The sequence below is a fragment of the Poromitra crassiceps genome (assembly GCF_964638095.1).
Source record: "Poromitra crassiceps genome assembly, chromosome: 3".
Lineage (NCBI taxonomy): Eukaryota > Metazoa > Chordata > Actinopteri > Beryciformes > Melamphaidae > Poromitra > Poromitra crassiceps.
The window spans coordinates 79,128,701-79,147,420 of NC_139625.1; the positions used below are offsets into that span (position 1 = coordinate 79,128,701).

The 18,720-nt window shown below is 44.9% G+C and overlaps 1 protein-coding gene across 1 annotated transcript in view; it reads right to left on the reverse strand.

Moving 5' to 3' along the window:
* LOC310773287 (interphotoreceptor matrix proteoglycan 2-like) overlaps positions 1-18,720 on the reverse strand; it is a gene marked incomplete at both ends in the record, with an annotated part of 78,593 nt that overhangs the window by 44,657 nt on the left and 15,216 nt on the right. Inside the window, 8 exons of the mRNA XM_083633168.1 lie at positions 651-1,763; positions 2,104-2,281; positions 4,475-4,536; positions 5,415-5,674; positions 10,271-10,291; positions 10,556-10,614; positions 13,112-13,273; positions 13,747-14,544. Of these exons, the coding sequence (XP_083489294.1) occupies positions 651-1,763; positions 2,104-2,281; positions 4,475-4,536; positions 5,415-5,674; positions 10,271-10,291; positions 10,556-10,614; positions 13,112-13,273; positions 13,747-14,544 (2,653 nt within the window). The remainder of the gene's footprint in view (positions 1-650; positions 1,764-2,103; positions 2,282-4,474; positions 4,537-5,414; positions 5,675-10,270; positions 10,292-10,555; positions 10,615-13,111; positions 13,274-13,746; positions 14,545-18,720) is intronic.

An 18,720-nucleotide genomic window follows, 5' to 3' on the forward strand; every position in this document is an offset into this window, starting at 1 on the left:
ACCTGACAGGGGAAGCTTCACCGGTAGGACATAGCACGTGGGAGGATCACGCTATTCCAATGAGTTCCCCTCCCTCCGAACAGGCGCCCCGAACGACCAGAGGAGGCACCACTTCAGCGACCAGGATATTGCATGTTTTGGTGAGGGGTTCCTATATGAAGGAAACCCCCATGGGGCACAGGGAGAAGATGCAAACTCCACACAGAAAGGCCCTTTTTTGACGACCCCACCCGGGCGGTGGGCACTCGAGGACATGCGGACGGGCACGCACTCCTTCAGCGCTCACAGCGTCCCAGGTGGGAATCGAACCCAGGGCCTTCTAGCTGTGAGGCGACAGCTCTACCACTGAGCCACCGTGTCCCAGGAAAAGAAATTTGGAAGAAATTTGGAAAAAGTGAAAAACATTTCCTTGAAATAGCTTTTGTTAAAAAATAAATACATGTTTTTTTCCGTTTTTTCTTGTTAGTATCCCCCCCCCAAACACACACACGCACACACACCATGTTCTATTTTTTGTGTTGTATAACTACATTGGAAAATGCTGAAAACATGGACCACCCTGTAAAGATCTAACTAATGGTGACTGTCTAAGCTGGTTTTAATATTAGGTGATTCCAAATAAAGAGGGGGAAAAAAAGGGGAGGCGATACCTGAGTCTTCACCCAGCACCAAAGCCCCGGGCATCTTCTCTGTGGCCCTAAGCATCGGTCGGTAGAGAGAAGGCAGCATCGTGGGAGCGCCTTCTGTCTCGTTCACAATCACAACAGACAGCGCTGAACGAGTGCTCGCCGAGACATCCTCCACATCTTCCGCGCTGTCTTCGTGGCTCAAATGCTCGCGCCGAACGGCTTCCTCGTCCTCCGGCGCCGAATCCAACACACGAGTGAACGGAGAGTCCTTCTCGGGCGAGAGGGAAACGCTGTGGTCTGAACTTACGGACACAGGAGCGGTGATCGAAGCGACCGTAGTTGGGGCGACGACCATGACTTCATCCTCTGCCAGGTCCTCCTCTGAGATATCAACGGATGAGACCGTTGTTATCACGGGATCAGAATCGCCAACATGTTTCTCCTCCAAAATCTCCACCTCGTGCTCTTCGTTCCCTGGCAGCAGCAGTACAGGTTTTTCCGTGAACGCTTCAATTTCTGGCGGCTCTGCCCTCATTATATCGATGGATTCTTCGATTGTAACTGCCGCTACTTCTACAAAGATTGGCGACTCTGTAGCAAGTTGTAACGTGTCGGTATCAGGGGCTTCGGGCTCACCAATGACTTCAACGTTCTCCACCTCGGTCACGCCTTCTTCTGAGCTAACTGTAGTGGCTGGAACTGCGACCTCTACTGGAGTGGTTTGTTCCATCTCGGATATTTCGACAGCCATTTCGCGGGGCTCGATTCCCGAGGCGTCTGTGAACTCTACTTCCATCGCGACCCAATCATTCCCTTCTTCGTCCTCCTCTGTCTCCTCCAGATCGGGCGGTGGGAGGACTTCCAGGCCGCCGTCTCCCTCCCCATAGAACGCATTCAGTTCAGAGGTGAAGGCGGGCTGCCAGGACCAGACGTCGCCTCCCCGGCTGTCTCCGGACGCGCCCGAGCCAGAGCCATCATCCAGAGAGCCAGCAGCAGGCTGATGTTTGGAGTCTCCAGGACCGACCACATGGTCCCCGTGGGGGTGATCAGCTCCGGGACCGACCGCATGGTCTCCACCGGGGGGATCAGCTCCGAGGCCAAAAAGAAATCCCTCATCGTGGATATTTCCATTATCTGTAAAAAAGGAAAACACATGGAGATGGTTATGACTGGGAACTCCCTCCCCGGCAGCGGAGAGCTACATTATTGAGTATGAAATCAATTCAAATATTTTTTTCTCCCTGAGGGGCAACTGCAGAAGCACGTAAAGTAGTACAATTATCAATTAAACAAAAAAACATATAACATACACATGTTCAATAACATTTCTTTAAAAATACAAAGGTTTAAACTTTATACATCGGTGCAAACCTAAAATCTGAATGCTGCAGTTCCTTACTTATATACTCTGTGCTTAAGGTAATCTTAATATTAAACCAAGAATAACTGTTAACTGCACATTCACTAACTGTACCCGCATCTGGAGGGCCCGTGCTCTCGTCCAATAGGAAGACATCGTTCTCGGTGGCCTCCTCGGGCTGCAGGCCCTTCAAAGAGTCAAACAGGAAGTCCTCCTTTTTCAGGAAGACAATGGTGCTGTCCACTTCCTGCCCTGCGGCGTCAGGTGGCTTCTCCGCTGCGAGGACGTTGTCCTGTAGGGGGAGACAGATTCACTCAGTTTAAAATACAGCAGAGATTCTCAATCTTTTTCGTAACAAGGACAATTCATGGAGGCGGTAACAATATCGCCCCCATCTGGCAATGTCAGGTTAACTAATTCACAGATGGTTCCGTGAAAACAAACCATCTGGCAGCATCAGGGTAGCCATGGACCCCCATTTGATGAGATTTTGTCTCTTGGACTGAGAATATATGTATTGTCAGATATGATTTAGTCACAAACTCCCTGACTGTCTGCATTGTAGGTAGAGATAACAGACTGCATTGTAGACAGAGAGATAACAGAGAAACTATGTTCAAAACAGTCATTATTCTACATTCTCGAATTGCATTCTAAGTCTTGTAAATGAAATAATGCTGAAGTTGAACAATTCAACAGTGTGCTGGGGACCCCCTAGAAGCCACTCAAGGACCCTTGGTGGTCCCCGGACCCCATGTTGAGAACCACTGCTCTACAGCATGTGGATGCTAGAGCTTGATGTTTGTGTCTTCATCTGATAGAACGTGATCACACCCCATAGGTTTGCGTTCAGGATTTTGTTGAACCTGGAATGGCTGAATATACCACTTTAGTTGTAAACAAATCTACGGTAATTAAAAACAGCTCTTTGATCATTGGGCTGAGATCAGGCTGCGTTCACAGGTAAAGTAAACCTAAGGTAAATAAGTGTGAGCTCATTAGCATATTCACAAAATTGGTGATTAAAGTGATAGTGCGAATAGCAGAAATTGTCTCTGAATGGAGGTCAAATGAGTGTTCTGTGTGTTTATCACATTAGTGATATGATTCAAATTAAATCAATTATATCTTGTGTCTTTTACTTTAACTTGCCTCATTTATGGCGATGCACTTTGTAATGCTCAAATTACAAAGCGCTACAACATGTCAAGTTCATTGAAGAATGAATGAAACCAAATAACATTTTCAATTTCGAATGTTTTCACCAAGTATGTATTATGCATATTTCCTCTCTCCTCTCATTATAATCATCCTGTATCCAGCCATCTCATTACTATTTCATGTCTCTGTATAACAGCGACTCCACATGTGTTTTCAGGTACCCAGTAAATATTGATGCTTCCCTTATTTTGATTATTTTTTGCTTCCTGGCTGTTGTTTCCACGCGATTACTGAAAAGTCAAGTGGAACTATAACAAAGTGAGTCCTGGAGTCAGTGGGACAGTGAAAGCGTTCGGTCCAAACCACCAGCGCTGTGGTGTCTCTCAGCACATCATAAACAAGCCTCTCTGTTCCGCCTGCGGGGCATCGGCATGTCAAAGCTGAGGTGCTCCGTAATGAACGACCTTCAGATGTGCTCTGCTTTAACGAGCTGCAGCGTATGAGCCTGACTCTGTAAACACCGTCTGCTTTAACGAGCTGCAGCGTATGAGCCTGACTCTGTAAACACCGTTTAGCCAGAAGCGTGAACGTAAACCTGTTTAGAGACAGAGCTGAAGCAGCGGCCTGTGGTTTCCTCAAGTTGTATGAGTAAAGCAAATTTAAAGGGACATTTCACCCGAAAATCTAAAACATATTTTCCCTTTCACCTGTAGTGCTATTTATCCATCTAGATTGTTTTGGTGTAAGTTGCCGAGTTTTGGAGATATCGGCCATAGAGATGTCTGCCTTCTCTCCAATACACTTGTGGTGCTCAAAGTGCCCAAAAAAAAGGACATTATTTTGAAAAACTCAACGTCTCTTTCCAGAAATCATGACAGTTACTCAAGATAATCCACAGACTTTGTTGTGAGTAGTTTCCTGTAGGAACTATTTTCTTTCAACCGAACTACACTATCAGCAGCTAGCTAGCAGGTGTAGTTCGGTTGAATGAAAATACACCCGCTACTGTACCTGCTAGTGCTAGCTGCTGAGATGGCGCTAGCTACAGTAGCAGCCAGTGGGTGTAGTTCGGATGAAAGAAAATAGTTCCTACATGAAACATGCTCACAAGTTCTGTTGATTATCTTGAGTAACCGGGTCATGAATTCTGGAAAGACACATTGCTGTTGAGTTTTCAAATATAATTTTTGATGCTTCTTTGAGCACCACAAGCCGAGTGCCATCAGGTGCCATTGTATTGGAGAGAAGACAGACATCTCTACGGGGGAGAAGGGGGGGGACCTCAAATGTGTTTAGTCAAAAGTTCAGTCACTCCACCACTTACCATGTTGTCGTAGGCGTCCGCCGGTCGGCTCGTCGGCTTCCCTGAAGGCAACAAGTTCTCCACTGCAGAGAGGACCAGACAGTATTAGACATGTTTCATACTTTTTACATTAATCTGTGCTTTCATATGACTTAACAACAATTCTCTTTTCAGAAATGTGAAATGATTCCGGCTCAATGCTTGGTGCGTAAACACGAATGGGGCCAGCCAAACTCACTCTGTACATAAGTTAGCTCTGCAATAATTAGTTCACTAACATTATAACTATGTTTGCCAGTACACTTCTCAAACGGAAGGCAGTAGAAACCGCTTTGACATTTCTGAAGTAGACCTGTAAGTAAGTTTCTGAAAAGCTGTGGACTGTTTTTTCCCCTCACGTTATATATATATATATATATATATATATATATATATATATATATATATATATAATTTTTGAATAAAAATAAAAATATAAAATATAAAATATATATATAGATATATATATATATATACGTATATATATATATAGATTTTTTTTTTTGCTTCGACCATAAATCACTGTTGGTTGGTCAGTTGCTAGGTCAAATGTCTGTGTGTGTGTGTGTGTGTGTGTGTGTGTGTGTGTGTGTGTGTGTGTGTGTTTGTGTGTGTGTGTGTGTGTGTGTGTGTGTGTGTGTGTGTGTGTGTGTGTGTATGTGTTCACATCAATTGGTTAAAGGGGGCGTTTGGGCGTGGGGGAATTCTAAATGGGTGGCAGAGTAGGGTGGGCTGCCCCTGACATCCTGCATTTTGAAAATGTGCATATGTGGTCACAGCTATTGCGAGTTCATGTTTGTTTTTCTTCAGTCTAGTTTTTTCTTTTCGACTGATGTCCCCTTAGGGGCTCCGCAGAATAGATTATAGGGCCGAGAGCGATCATAAACGACCCAAACTGCTCTCCATCCACACAGCTTGGTACCGTTCTCCAGGCGCAGCGAGCCGGGCTGCAGGTCCAGGCTGCTGTTGCTTCTGGAGCCATCTCTGTGCAGAGCCTCGGTGATGTAGTTCCTGAGGTCCGTGATGGTGTAGACCACTGTGGGCTGCTCAGCCAAGCCGGGCCTGGGGAAGGTCTTCTCCACCAGGTTACTCTGCTGAGCCAGGAGGTCCAGAATCTCACTGCTCACGCCAGAGCTGTCCACCTCCAGAGTGACCGCATAGCGGACCAGAACCACCAAACCTCTGCACACACCCAGGGAGAAGAAGAAGCAGACATTAAAATATTTGAAAGCAAAAAAATCCTACAGCAGAAGCAACAGAAGCTCTGGTTAGAGAAATTCAGCTCTATTTATACAGTACAAATACTCATGGATGCATGTGAGCAACTTTGTACTGCAGGAAACAGATTTCACCATTGTGTAGTCGTGTAGTAGCTGTCTATTTCTTCCACAACCTTCAAATGCTCCAGACAAAAACTACCATGCCTGGAGTGAGAAGGGGCTAGTTTCCATCAAATACCTATACATACAGTAGATGGCCATTTTGCATCCTTTGATCTACTGAAGAGGAACGTTGGGTTGCCCGGCAAAAACTGGCTCAGATTTCTGCAAAATCAGAAATGATGTTCGATCCAAGATTCACATCTTTGAAGCGCTTCCAAATGAACGTGCTTTTTTTGATTTTCTTCTCACTCCAAGCATCTTATCTTTAAGCTTTGTATGTCTGTTTAATAACTGCAACATGGCCTCTACTGAGAGAATTAGAGATGCGTGGCAGGGGGAACTTGGCATTGATTTATCTGACATTATATGGGAAAGGAGTCTGTCAGTGGTACAACTGTGCTCAGTTAATAGCAGGCACCAGCTGATCCAATTTAAAGTTGCTCACCATCTTCACTACTCGAAGCATAAATTACACAAGATCTACCCTTCTGTCTCGCCACTATGTGACAGGTGTCAGAGGGCACTCTGCCTTCTGGTTCTGCCCTTCGTTAACGGGATTCTGGGCTAAAATATTTGATTGGTACTCTAGGGCCTACAACACAACCCTACAGCCAGAGGCGGAACTCGGCATCTTCGGCTGCTCGGAGTCCTCTTTGAACTTCCCTACAGCTGTGCAACAGTCTCTGACACTGGGGACAACTGTTGCCAAGAGACTCATTCTGAAGGAGTGGAAGTCCTCCTCTCCACCCTCTTTTCGGGTATGGCTGATGGACATGATTTCTGTTATACAGATGGAGAGACTCAGGTCCCTGAGGACCAACTCGCTTGGGAGGTTCTCAACTGTCTGTGAACCGTTTCTGGCCCACTTTGACGAGGTTAAGAATGACAGGTGACTGAGGTTGGGGTTGATGGTTGGCTTGCCCGGCTGGTGTCTTGTGGACCCCTTGCGTGAGATCCCAAGCACTTTATCTATTACATACATAAGTGCCTTGAGCAGCTGGTAGCACCACATTGCAATGTTAAATGTCAATGATGTATGTATGCTTTTTTTGTTTTTGTTTTTTTTTCTTTTTCCCTGTGTCTGAGCCTGTCTGTTTTGTATTGTCTCGTGAGCAACTGGGCATGAAATTGATTTGACCACCACGTGACTTGTACATGTTAGCTAGCTAGTGTTTCAGTCAAGATCATCATGACATCGTTACGTGATATGAAAAGGTAGAACCCCTAACCATGCTATGTGCAGATTTCTGGGGATGCGCGTGCCCTACCTAGCAACCGCCAGCTAGATATCCCAGAGTGCATTTCCAACTCTGACCTCTAGCCTTAAAGGGCCCCTAGTAAACAGAACAGTCAGCTGGAAAAGTGAACTTTAGACATTTGATGTAAGAATGGTCTCCCTTAATAGTGAATTGATATGTGGGGTACATTGTGCAGTACAGTACAGTCCAGTACAATGGTCAACTTAAAAGCAGATGTGGCTATTAAATAATTCGAAGAACTAGACAAAGCGCAGATTTCCTGAGGATGTGCGTGTCCTCCTGTGGATGCTCGCACCACAACTCTCCTCAGACTTGTCAAAATGTTCATAAACAGCTTAAGTTTGGGAAAATGGAGAAATCAGCTTTGTCAGTCCCAGCCTGTGCCTATGGTCAATACCCATGTGCATTTTCAGATTGATTGGCCAACTCACTGATGAGAAAAATGGATGCAGACATTCAGAAACGTCATGTTTGCATGCAGTTTTCATACATGACTGCTCATTTCCACAGTCAATTGTCCTAAATTGTAGGGGACATGTACGCCCTCATTATAATGATCCTGTCATCTGACTATTCTAAACATCTGCCCATCGTGTCTGTCACCTGACGTCTCTCCTCTCCTCTCCTCTCCTGCAGGCCCGTGTCCAAGGCTTTAAAGTGTTTAAGGAAAGCAGAACCTGTGGAGTTTACGAGCGGATGGTCTTTCCCCTCCCCCGCCCCTCTCCGCCTGGCCTGACAGGAGGAGTTCAGGTTAGTTCACGGGTCTCTCCGGGCCTCCTAAACTGAGCTGACCTCAGAGCGTCAGGCCAGCGAACCGCAGCGGGAGACCTGTCCTGGATGCACGGGTGAAAACAGAGCTCGCCATAAAGCTTTAAAGCCTCTGAAAAATTGACCAAAAAAATTCAAAATACCTCATACATCAAACTTTCCAATAAACACTTCAATAAAATAAAATAAATGTTAATAACTATTATAAAACCCAGGTCAAAAACAGGCGGCAAGCTCAGGTTTGAAGCCTATGCGGAAGTGATGGTCACTTGAGGCTGACTCGTTTACAGCCTGGTTTTGTTCTGATATAGCTAATGTCACCATTGATGACAACTGAACAGGGATGCATTTTTATAACGTGTTTAAATTAAAATAGACGATAGAAAAGACTATGTTTTGGGCATGATTGACAGGTCACCTGTCCAGTGATCACGCAGCTTGCCTATCACGGACCATAGCAGTGTTCAGATCATGGTTGATTGACAGCTCCCTTTCAGCTCAAGTACCATTTTATTTTCCTTTCAATCACTAAAACGTTTTGCTGACATGGAATAAACTACCAAATCTAACAAAGAAAGCTGGAATAATCCATTAACTAACAAAGTAGATTGCAGTCTAACCTACCTTGTTAGTTAATGGATTATTCACGGTATATTTAAATAAAAACAGATTTGGGTAGTCTAACAGTTAGACAACCGTTATACAATATATCCCAGAGTATTGCGCTAATGGTTTTAGCATTCTCCATTCACATGCATGAAACGGTTAGCATTGAGCTAATGTTACTAACATAAAGTCAGCTCGGAGAGATTGGCCACATCAATCATCTTTCTACTAAATATGATTGGGCAGACATTTATTATGTAATGAATACTAAGCCACACCTAATTGCAACCCAGTAACAATGAAAGGCTTATACTAAAGAATTTCATAGCTATGTCAAAGGCTATGTTGTCATACATTTTATGTGTTTACTATACATATTAGATCCCAAATGACATAATTAAGAGCCAATCATGGATTTACCTTTGCAGGGGCTTTAACAGTAATCCCATGGCAGCCGCAGGTGGCCGGCGAGCCGGCGAGCGACTGATCCCACTTAAGGGGCGACTGTCTAATGTAAGGCCATTAAGGGGAAATAGAGCAGAGAGTGCTGTAGGACAGGCGGGTGAGAGCGAGGGGCTTTAGGGACGTTAAGGTGGGCGAGTTAAGGAGTTAAGGTAAAGGTGTTATGGTTGGTGAGTGGAGTTATGGTGTTAAGGTTTTGGTCACTCTTCACTGAAGGATAAACAACATGTAAATAAGCCTGAGGTGAAGAAGACAAAGAGGTCAGACTCAGTGATTCAAGTTATTTACAGTGCTGTACAGAGTACTACACTGCAATATAAATAAATAAATAAATAAATAAATCAATCAATCAATCAATCAATCAATCAATCAATAAATAAATAAATAAATAAATAAATAAATAAAATAAATAAAATAAATAAATACAAGCTTTCTCAAATCCCATTTTGAGACCAACGACCAGGGTTGGACCAGGGTTACTTGACTCATGCTCAACCCTTATTTTTTCTTTTTCTTTTGTCAATTCAAGTCAGTCAACACAGGGTTAATCCATGGTCATGACAACAGACCCCTTTCACAGCAGCCATTTTGTCTTTCAAAGCAGGGTAAACACAGCAATAAAAAGTTTAACTTGGAGTGCTATCCTCTTCTCTTTTATTCTAAACACAGGTGTAACAATAACATCAATGATGGTTTCCAACATCCATTCCATTTAGGTGTTCCAGTGCTGGGGCACCCATTAATGTTATTGGTTACACCTATGTTTAGTCGGCTTTGAGACACAAAATGGCTGCTGTGAAAAGGGTCTATTCCGATAAGTAGGACCTGGGTCATCCTGGGAGAGATGCATAACAATTAACTGAGGATGGAAATGGGCAGGGCTACAACACGTCACATGTCACGTTCCACATTGTAGTTGACACTTGCACTTGCATGAGCCCAGCGCTGCAACGTCAAACAACAAACTACCATGAAGCCATTGATCCACGGCACAGAATGGCAATTGTTTTGTGGTGGTTTGCAATCAGACACAATGTATCCGTTTTGCAGAGCTCTATATCGGCTGGCCCTGCCCCCATTCATAACCAATGAGATTTGTTTGACCCGCCCTCATTGTTAGCAACCCATGTGGTGCCATCACACGTGTGTGTGTGTGTGTGTGTGTGTGTGTGTGTGTGTGTGTGTGTGTGTGTGTGTGTGTGTGTGTGTGTGTGTGTGTGCACGCGCTTGCGTGCTCATGCATGTTTTTACAGAGATTGCGTTTTGTAATCTGATCTGAGAGTGTGAAAAATGTTTCTTACCTCTCCAGGTCTTTCTGTGGTCTGAAGAGAGGAAACAAACACATTAATATACTGTAATATAATAATACAATGTTCAACCCACTCCAAACCCAGTGTGATATTCTCTGAATAGATATTTGCATATTGTTATTATTATAATTTTTAATACTAATAAGTATTATTATTATTGCACACTCACAGTCAGTGCAGACAGTGAGTGTCAAATCGTATCAGGAGAGAAACAGATCATGCATCATTGTGAAATGATGCATGCAGTTATGACAAACTAACTTCAGGACTCTGTACCTGAATTCGAGGACGTAGACGTTCTTGAAGCCCGGCAGCCTGTTGAAGGCGTCTTGGATCTGCAGAGCAGACACAGACATGGTCAAACTTTAGTCTTCAGGTTCAAACACGTCACATCACCTGTGGAACCTGCTGTGGGCTGGCAATTTCAGGACAAGTACATGGGTCCTTCACTGTGACTGAGAAGATGTCAGATCTTTACACAACAACAAAAACACAGGTCTCAAACATAATGAGATAAGTCCTAAAACCCAGAAGTTTCCTGGTTCCCTCATCTGGAACTCAATGGGATTCTTGGATGGGTATTTTGGTTAGATGTCTGAAATAAGGTCTGTGGTTAACACAACTTTATGAAACTGAGACTTTTGTGTTCAGCAAGATAATCTTCACAAATGAGGACCAGTTTCACGATTTCTGAAGCGTTTTCCTGAAAATTGTGATTTTTGGCGATCGCATTTACACTTCAAAAATCATAAACCTGTAACTTACGGGTTGGTCTACAAAAAGACATCATCCCTGCGGTACTCTATTGAGTCTGTACTGAAGGCAGAGGTGATCCAGTGTGATGTGTTGTGCAGACTGAGCAGCTTTCAGCTCGGGAAACATCTCTGGAGCCGCGGCCAATTTTGACCAATAGTCCTTTTTCACGAGCAGCTATTTTGTGTATAAAAGGCAGAAAGTAACACAGGTGCAACAAAACAATGAGGGTCTCCAACTTCCAATCCATTTAGGTGTTCCAGTGCCGGGGGTTAATGTTTTGCTTGCACCTTTGTTACTTCCTGCCTTTTAGACACAAAATGGCTGAAGTGAAAAAGGCAAATTACTCAACCTCGAATTGAAGTTGTGATACAGTAATCAGTGAAATCTGCTACTTAAGTATTTGGATGGAAGAAAAACATATTATTGGGCCCTCTCTCTCTCTCTCTCTCTCTCTCTCCCTCCCTCTCTCCTGGGCTGACTCCTGCTGTTTCTATTAGCCTGCTATGCACTCCATATTCCCTCATTAACGAGCCTGACCCCGGCATACAGTAAAGACCATAAAGTGGCTTTCCGCGTCACTGCCAGTGGACTGGAGCCTGAAGCTCCCAGCGGTACGGGAATACACTTTCTGCTTTCCCGGCACAGGTCGTTTTTCCACCAACTCACCAAACTAACTTACTGTACAGTATCGTGAGTCACTGCTCATATGTGAATCTCTCTACGTTTTCAGGGCCAAGTCTCTCTCTCTCTCTCTCTCTCTCTGTCCCAGGCTGAGCGTATAGCTGGCCAGGCCGAGGAAACAGAGTTTAAAAGCGTGAAGATCCTTAATGTACGAAAACAGACGAGCACTTTCAAGCTGAGCCAAACTCCTCCTGAGCATGTGCCTCGCATCAAACCACTAAACCACAAGAAGGCTGAGTTTGTGATGAGCGTATATCCTGGACGTCAGGACGACGTCAGGGGGAGAGAGGAGAGGAGGAGACGGAGTTGGCGGGATACCCACTCACCACCACAACAACCACCACTTCTTCATTACAACGTGCTTATCTTTTACTCAAAACTAAAACAATGCCAGAAATGTGGGCCATGTTGAAAAAAGTATTAAAATCTATCAGACACAGACTTGGTTAAAGTCCCTGTAAAGCAAATTCAGAGATGAATCATTAATGTGTTCCCAGTAGATCAGGCCTGGTGCTCCATGCTAGCACTTAACATGCTCTATGTTGAGTGATAGTAGGCTACATGTACTGTAGGCTACATGCTAAGCCTATACACTATGATAAGTGATTGTAACGTAGCCTACTAGTAGTATCCATACTTCTTTAGCTATGGAGCTGCAACACGTTTTAATGTTCTTGCTTTTGAGATAATGCTAGTTTATTGACGTCAACACAATGTCTGTGGTGTGGCCCACTATTCTCAACATGAAATATGCAAGTGCAAGTTTTAGCATGGAGCCCACTATTATTCAGCATAGTGTATACTAAAGTATTAGCATGGAGCACCAGAGTCAACAATCTATTGGGAATACATTCGGTGTCTATGTTCTCAGCACTTCTGGGAAGTTGACCAATGGGACAACACAAAATATACATACGTTATATATTTTGCATGTATTTTTCAGCCTCACTAGCAATCTCGCGTGCTACGCAGGCTCGATTCCTAGGCTTACCCACTGCCCACCCTGCAGCTCGGCCACTGCGTGTCGCATACGCAGCTTGCCCGCTACGCGGCCTCGCCTGCTCTATGACATCACGGATGACATCATCACTGATGACATCTTCACTGAACTTATGCCTCAGCCAGGAAGGATGACATCACATCATTTCATTTCCAATTAAAAAACCCGGCTCCGTCAGGTCACCCACATGGGTGTTCTTTACACCCCTTACACCCCTTTCAGCCCGATCGCACGTAAAACGGCATAGCTGTGGCCGGCCAAGATTCTGCTCACACGCACACGCACACACACACACACACACACACACACACACACACACACACTTCTCATTCTTATTATAGGATTAAAACATTTCCCTAAATGAAGCATGCATGCGGAGATGTTTTGGAGCTTACCCGGCGTGTGAACTGTCTGGCCAGCTGCTGGTAGTGGAAGCTGCTGGGGTCTCTCAGAGCATCGTTGTAGGTTTCTCCTCTCAGCTTGATGCTGAGCTCCACAACCTGGTCCTTCAGGGGCCTCGGGGGCCGCAGCAACGTGTCACCGATCTCGTTACCAATCTAAATATGCAGGAACATGTAGGGAAAACAAACTGATTGAATAAATATCTATCTAAATAGCCTATAAGACGTTGTCATCTCATTGCTGAACTAAACTGGACTTGGACATAAGGAAACATTTTCATCAACTGCTTTCTTCTCATTGGTAGGTATCTACTGTAATATAACCATAGTCTCTACTCCAAAACCCTCTGAGTTGTAGCTTGAGAAGGGTCAGAGCAGTTAACCTGAACAAACTGTTACTGTAGTTAGATGTCAAGACATTTGACAGCCATTGTTGCCCAAGAGATAAGTAGGCTACCTCAGTTGTTACATATAGGCCTACAATAAACAGGCCTCCATTAAAACTACTAATAAGACCATGACGATCACTACTACTACAGTACTGCTACTCTCAGTACTACTGCTGCCACCACCTAAGAATACGACTGCTACTATTGCTACCACCTCTACACCTAATCCACATTGCTTACCGTGTTCTCCTGCTTCTCTTCTAAGCCAAAGCCGTTGTTTCCCAATAAGTCGCCGTCTGACTTGTAAGCTCTCTCTGTTGGCTCTGGGAAGTTACCGTTGTTGTACTCGACTGCATACTTTGTTGTGGTCTCCAAGGAGGTGCGAGTCATGACCTCATCAGTAACAACAGTCTCTGGGGTGATTTCTCCTACTGTGCCATCTGGGGAGATGTCTTCAACATCCTCTGGGTCAATGTCTGTTGGAGCCACCTGGGTGCCATCTTCACCTGGGGCATCGTCTTCTCCAGCCGCAGCCTCTGGGATGATCTCTATGGGCGACTCTGGGGTGACTTGGGTTCCCTTGGGTTCAGCCTCCTTCTCAACTTCAATGTTTTCTCCTTCTGTGGTCTCCAGATGGGTTTCTTTCATAACTTCTGGAGCTGTTTCACTTGGAGTTTCTGGTAGGATTTCTATGTCGACATCCATAACCTCCACCACCTGAGTAGTACTCTCCACAGCATTGCCTGGTGGGACTTCTACCTCGGAATCTCCCAGGAGCTCTACTATTACCTTTGGGGTAGCTTCTTCTCCCACAGGTTTGTTGATTTCCTCCACTTCGGCCCCTGGTGATAGTTCCTCTGGGTCTTCTGGAATGACCACAGCCACTGGAGGGGTTTTGTCAACAGTCTCTGGGATGACCTCTTCTGTGATTTCTGGCTCAGTACCCTCTGCTTCTGGTTTGTCCACAGAAACAATCCCTGGTGATAGTTCCTCTTCATCTTCTGGAATGAAACTCACTGGAGCTATCTCCTCATCTGACTGCGGATGAGTTTCTGCTTTTGGTCGGTTCACAGCTACCCCTTCCTCAATTATCTCCTCTGATTCTGGAGTTGATACTTCTACATCATCATCATCATCATCATCATCATCATCATCATCACCACCACCACCATCATCATCATCATACGCAGATGATGATTCAGTTTCTTCTGTTGCAGCTTCTATTATTGCAGATTCTACTTCTTCTTGTGTAGCTTCTACCACAGACCCTGCTTCCTCTTCTCTAGATCCTACAGCAGATACTGCTTCTTCTGTGCTTTCTACTTCATCTTGTCTTTCTTCTACCACAGATTCTACTGGACCCTCGGGCATTTCAAGTGGTTCTTCTTCCACTGAGTCTGTTGTGACATCTACCACAGCTTCTGTCATTTCCTGCTCTGTCACCATGACCTCCTCTGCTTCAACTATTTCTTCTTCTGATGTTTCTTCCCCTACAGACTCAATTGTTCCTTCTATTGTCTCTGTTATCACCTCCCCAGGGGACTCTGGCTGTACTGCAGTTTCAGTTGCCTCATCTTTGATAACAACCGTGGTTTCCTCATCTCTGTCTTCTACCTTTACCTCCTCTACTATTTCTTCTTCCACAGTTTCTATTATTTCCCCTAGAGCCTCAGGTGTTTCTGCTGCCTCTTTTAGTGGTACCTCCTCGGTTACCTGTGAGGCATCCTTATCCTTGTCATCTTGTAAAAGCACTACAACAGGCTCAGAAGTAACCTCTATCATCAGCCTCAGCATGTCTTCTGAAGTCATATCCTCTTCAGTGTCTTCATTAACTTCTACTGCCATCTCATCGGTAGTGATCAAAATAGTGGCCTTGGGGGGAACCTGCGTTTCTATCTCTGAGACAGCTGCTTGTTCTGGAGCCACCTTTACAACATTTTCAACATTTAATTCTGAATCTGCATCTGTTATCAGAAATACAGTTGGAATGGTCTCTGAGCTGACTTCTACTTCACCTTGGCTAACATCTACAGCAAAATCTGAAGGATGTTCTTCAGGCATTTCCTGTATATCACTTTCAGGTTCTTCCAGAATTGCCTCCTCAGCTACTTCAGGAGGCATTGGTACTGTTTCTTCTATGGACTCTGGTGAATCATCTGTTGTTTCTAGTGTGTCCTCTACAACCTTTGAGTCTGGGGTGGCATTCAGAGAGTACTGTGGTGGAATTTCTTCAACTACTGGAACTACAATGTCCTCACCCATGCTCTGTGGAATAGTCACAGCATCTGAGGGAGCCTCTGAAGCAACTTGCAAGAAAAAATCTGGACTTAATTCCTCCACTGCGACAGATGCTGTGGCAGCTACCGTGGTGGTTTTTGGAGGCATCTCAGGAACTTTTGTGATGACCTCTTCAGCCACAGCCTCTGAAGGTGCCTCTGTATCTTCTGAGGTAGCTTCCAAAGAAACCTTTTCAGGACTCAAAGTTGTTGCAGGAGAATGTTGAACCGACCCTTCAGTCATAGGGAGGGTAGGGGTTCCAGCAGTGACCTCGAAGTCTGATGAAAGGTCATCTTGGTCAGCTGCAATTGTCTCTGGTCCAATAATGCTGATATCCTCTGTAAACAAGATAAGAGAAAACTGATGACTGAATGGAAACATCAAGGAAAGTGAAAACAATGGTTTAAGATACGTTATGTTTGGTGTGAATGCACCAACATGTTAGGTGCATCTATCTATTAATTCCAGGAATTTCTGTGTGTCTGTGTGTGCACAGAAGCACACAATAGCCAATAGGAGCACAGACACGTTTAACAGCAGAATCAACCAATGGAAGGCCGTAAACTGCTTCTACGGATCCACCCCGTCATCTGATCTACTTCAGACTTGCATGGCGGGTGTACTCCAGTAAACATGCTACTTGTAAATCTATGTGACTTCTGTTCAATGGTTGATTGTTGATCAGTTAGATCGAGTTAGGCTCATTCTCTGAAAATTCCTTTGAGACATGCATGTGATCAAGGGAAATAGAATTAAACAAACTTGAACCTGATCCTAAATAAACACAAAAGTACGCTCACCATCTTCACTACTCGAAGCATAAATTACACAAGATCTACGCTTCTGTCTCGCCACTATGTGACAGGTGTCAGGTCTCAGAGGGCACACTATCTCATGCCTTCTGGTTCTGCCCTTCATTAACTCATTGAGTGCCAATGACGACAGTTGTCGTCAATTCGAATACTAACGTAGAGTGCCAAAGACGACGATTGTCGTCAATTGCCTTTTTTGACGGTGGGACGTGGATCAAAGCCTTATGTATGTCCTGTACAAATATTGTAGCTATTGAAGCTGTATAACCTATTTTACGGACTCATCAGGTGGCGACAGTGCTCTCCAGATTAGAGAAATGTCCGAAATATAGCCTGAAAAAGCCCCCTGATCAAAGAGAAAGCGCTCATGCTGCAGCCCAGAACCATGTAGATTGCTCTGGCTGCAACTGACGGTGCCTGGCAACAGCAGTCAATCCGCGCACACAACTGAGCTCCTCTGCCTCTGTCTGTCTGTCTGCATAGTTTCTTCACACGATTAGCCGCCAGAAAGGCAGCACCCGACGTCGAAGTGCCAACCCTTTCCCTGCAGTCCGGCAGCGCGACAAGGAAATGCTCCTTGTCGCGCTGCCTGGGAGGCGGCGCACAAAAAGCATTCCGAAAATAGACGCTGGGTGCGTGAGGCTGTGTGTTACTAGTGTGGGGAGGAGTTTGTAGCTGAGGGGGGGAGAGGGGGGTGGGGCACCCAGGGCAGCACACAACTACACCACGTCACTACATCAGAAAATATTAGCTAGAGTCAGTGAATGTGCTTGAAATGCTGCATTTCACAAAAGGCTGAATATCTCAGCTTCTAGATAGAAATGGCTGTATTTGCTGTTTTTGACCTATCTTCTCCGGCTGATAACTAAAGAACGGAAAATGGTATCAATAAACTTTTTTTTGCTGATGATACAATAGAGTCTCCTTGTTCTTTTTGCGTGTTCGGTGTTTACATAGTAATATCACACAATATTCTGTGGGCCTCGAGAAATCACTGAAAACGCTCTGAAACTCTGGCACTGGGAGCGTCCGTTCTCCAAAAGTGGCTGGCACTCAATGAGTTAACGGGATTCTGGGCTAAAATATTTGATTGGTACTCTAGGGCCTACAACACAACCCTACAGCCGGAGGCGGAACTCGCAATCTTCGGCTGCTCGGAGTCCTCTTTGAACTTCCCTACAGCTGTGCAACAGTCTCTGACACTGGGGACAACTGTTGCCAAGAGACTCATTCTGAAGGAGTGGAAGTCCTCCTCTCCACCCTCTTTTCGGATATGGCTGATGGACATGATTTCTGTTATACAGATGGAGAGACTCAGGTCCCTGAGAACCAACTCGCTTGGGAGGTTCTCAACTATCTGGGAACCGTTTCTGGCCCACTTTGATGAGGTTAGGAATGACGGGTGACTGAGGTTGGGGTTGATGGTTGGCTTGCCCGGCTGGTGTCTTGTGGACCCATTGCGTGAGATCCCAAGCACTTTATCTATTACATACATAAGCGCCTTGAGCAGCTGGTAGCACCACATTGCAATGTTAAATGTCAATGTATGCTTCTTCTTTTGTTTCGTCTTTTTTTCCCTGTGTCTGAGCCTGTCTGTCTTGTATTATCTCGTGTATTGTTTCATAAAACTGGGGGGAAAAATGAACACAAAAGTAAAAGGAAGTCATATTTTACACTGTTGGTTCAGAACTTCAGACCAAATAAAACCAACTGTAGGTTTGATCGCCACCCTAACTCTTGGACGGTGCCAAGACTGACCTCTCTCCTCGTCATCCACTTCTCAGTCACCCTTCATTGACCAGACTGCTGGCCGTAAATAGGCTTAGAGATCTATTCTGAGACTGGAGTGTGTCAAAAGAATCAGCCTCCTCCCTCAGATAAGACAGATTGGGGTGTAACTAAGGTGAGGAACAACCGTTGTTACCGTCTAGGACGCACACTGAGGACACACACTGGAGTAGAAAGCTGTACAATATAGACCATCAAACAGATACGCAGATAGTGCCTGGTAGCTGTATCTTCATTAATATCATAAAGTCAGCATGAGCCAAATAGCAGTTATTCATTTACAGCAGCAAATAGCCTCGAGCAGAGAACTTTCACTGTTGCCAGGTCTTTCACATCA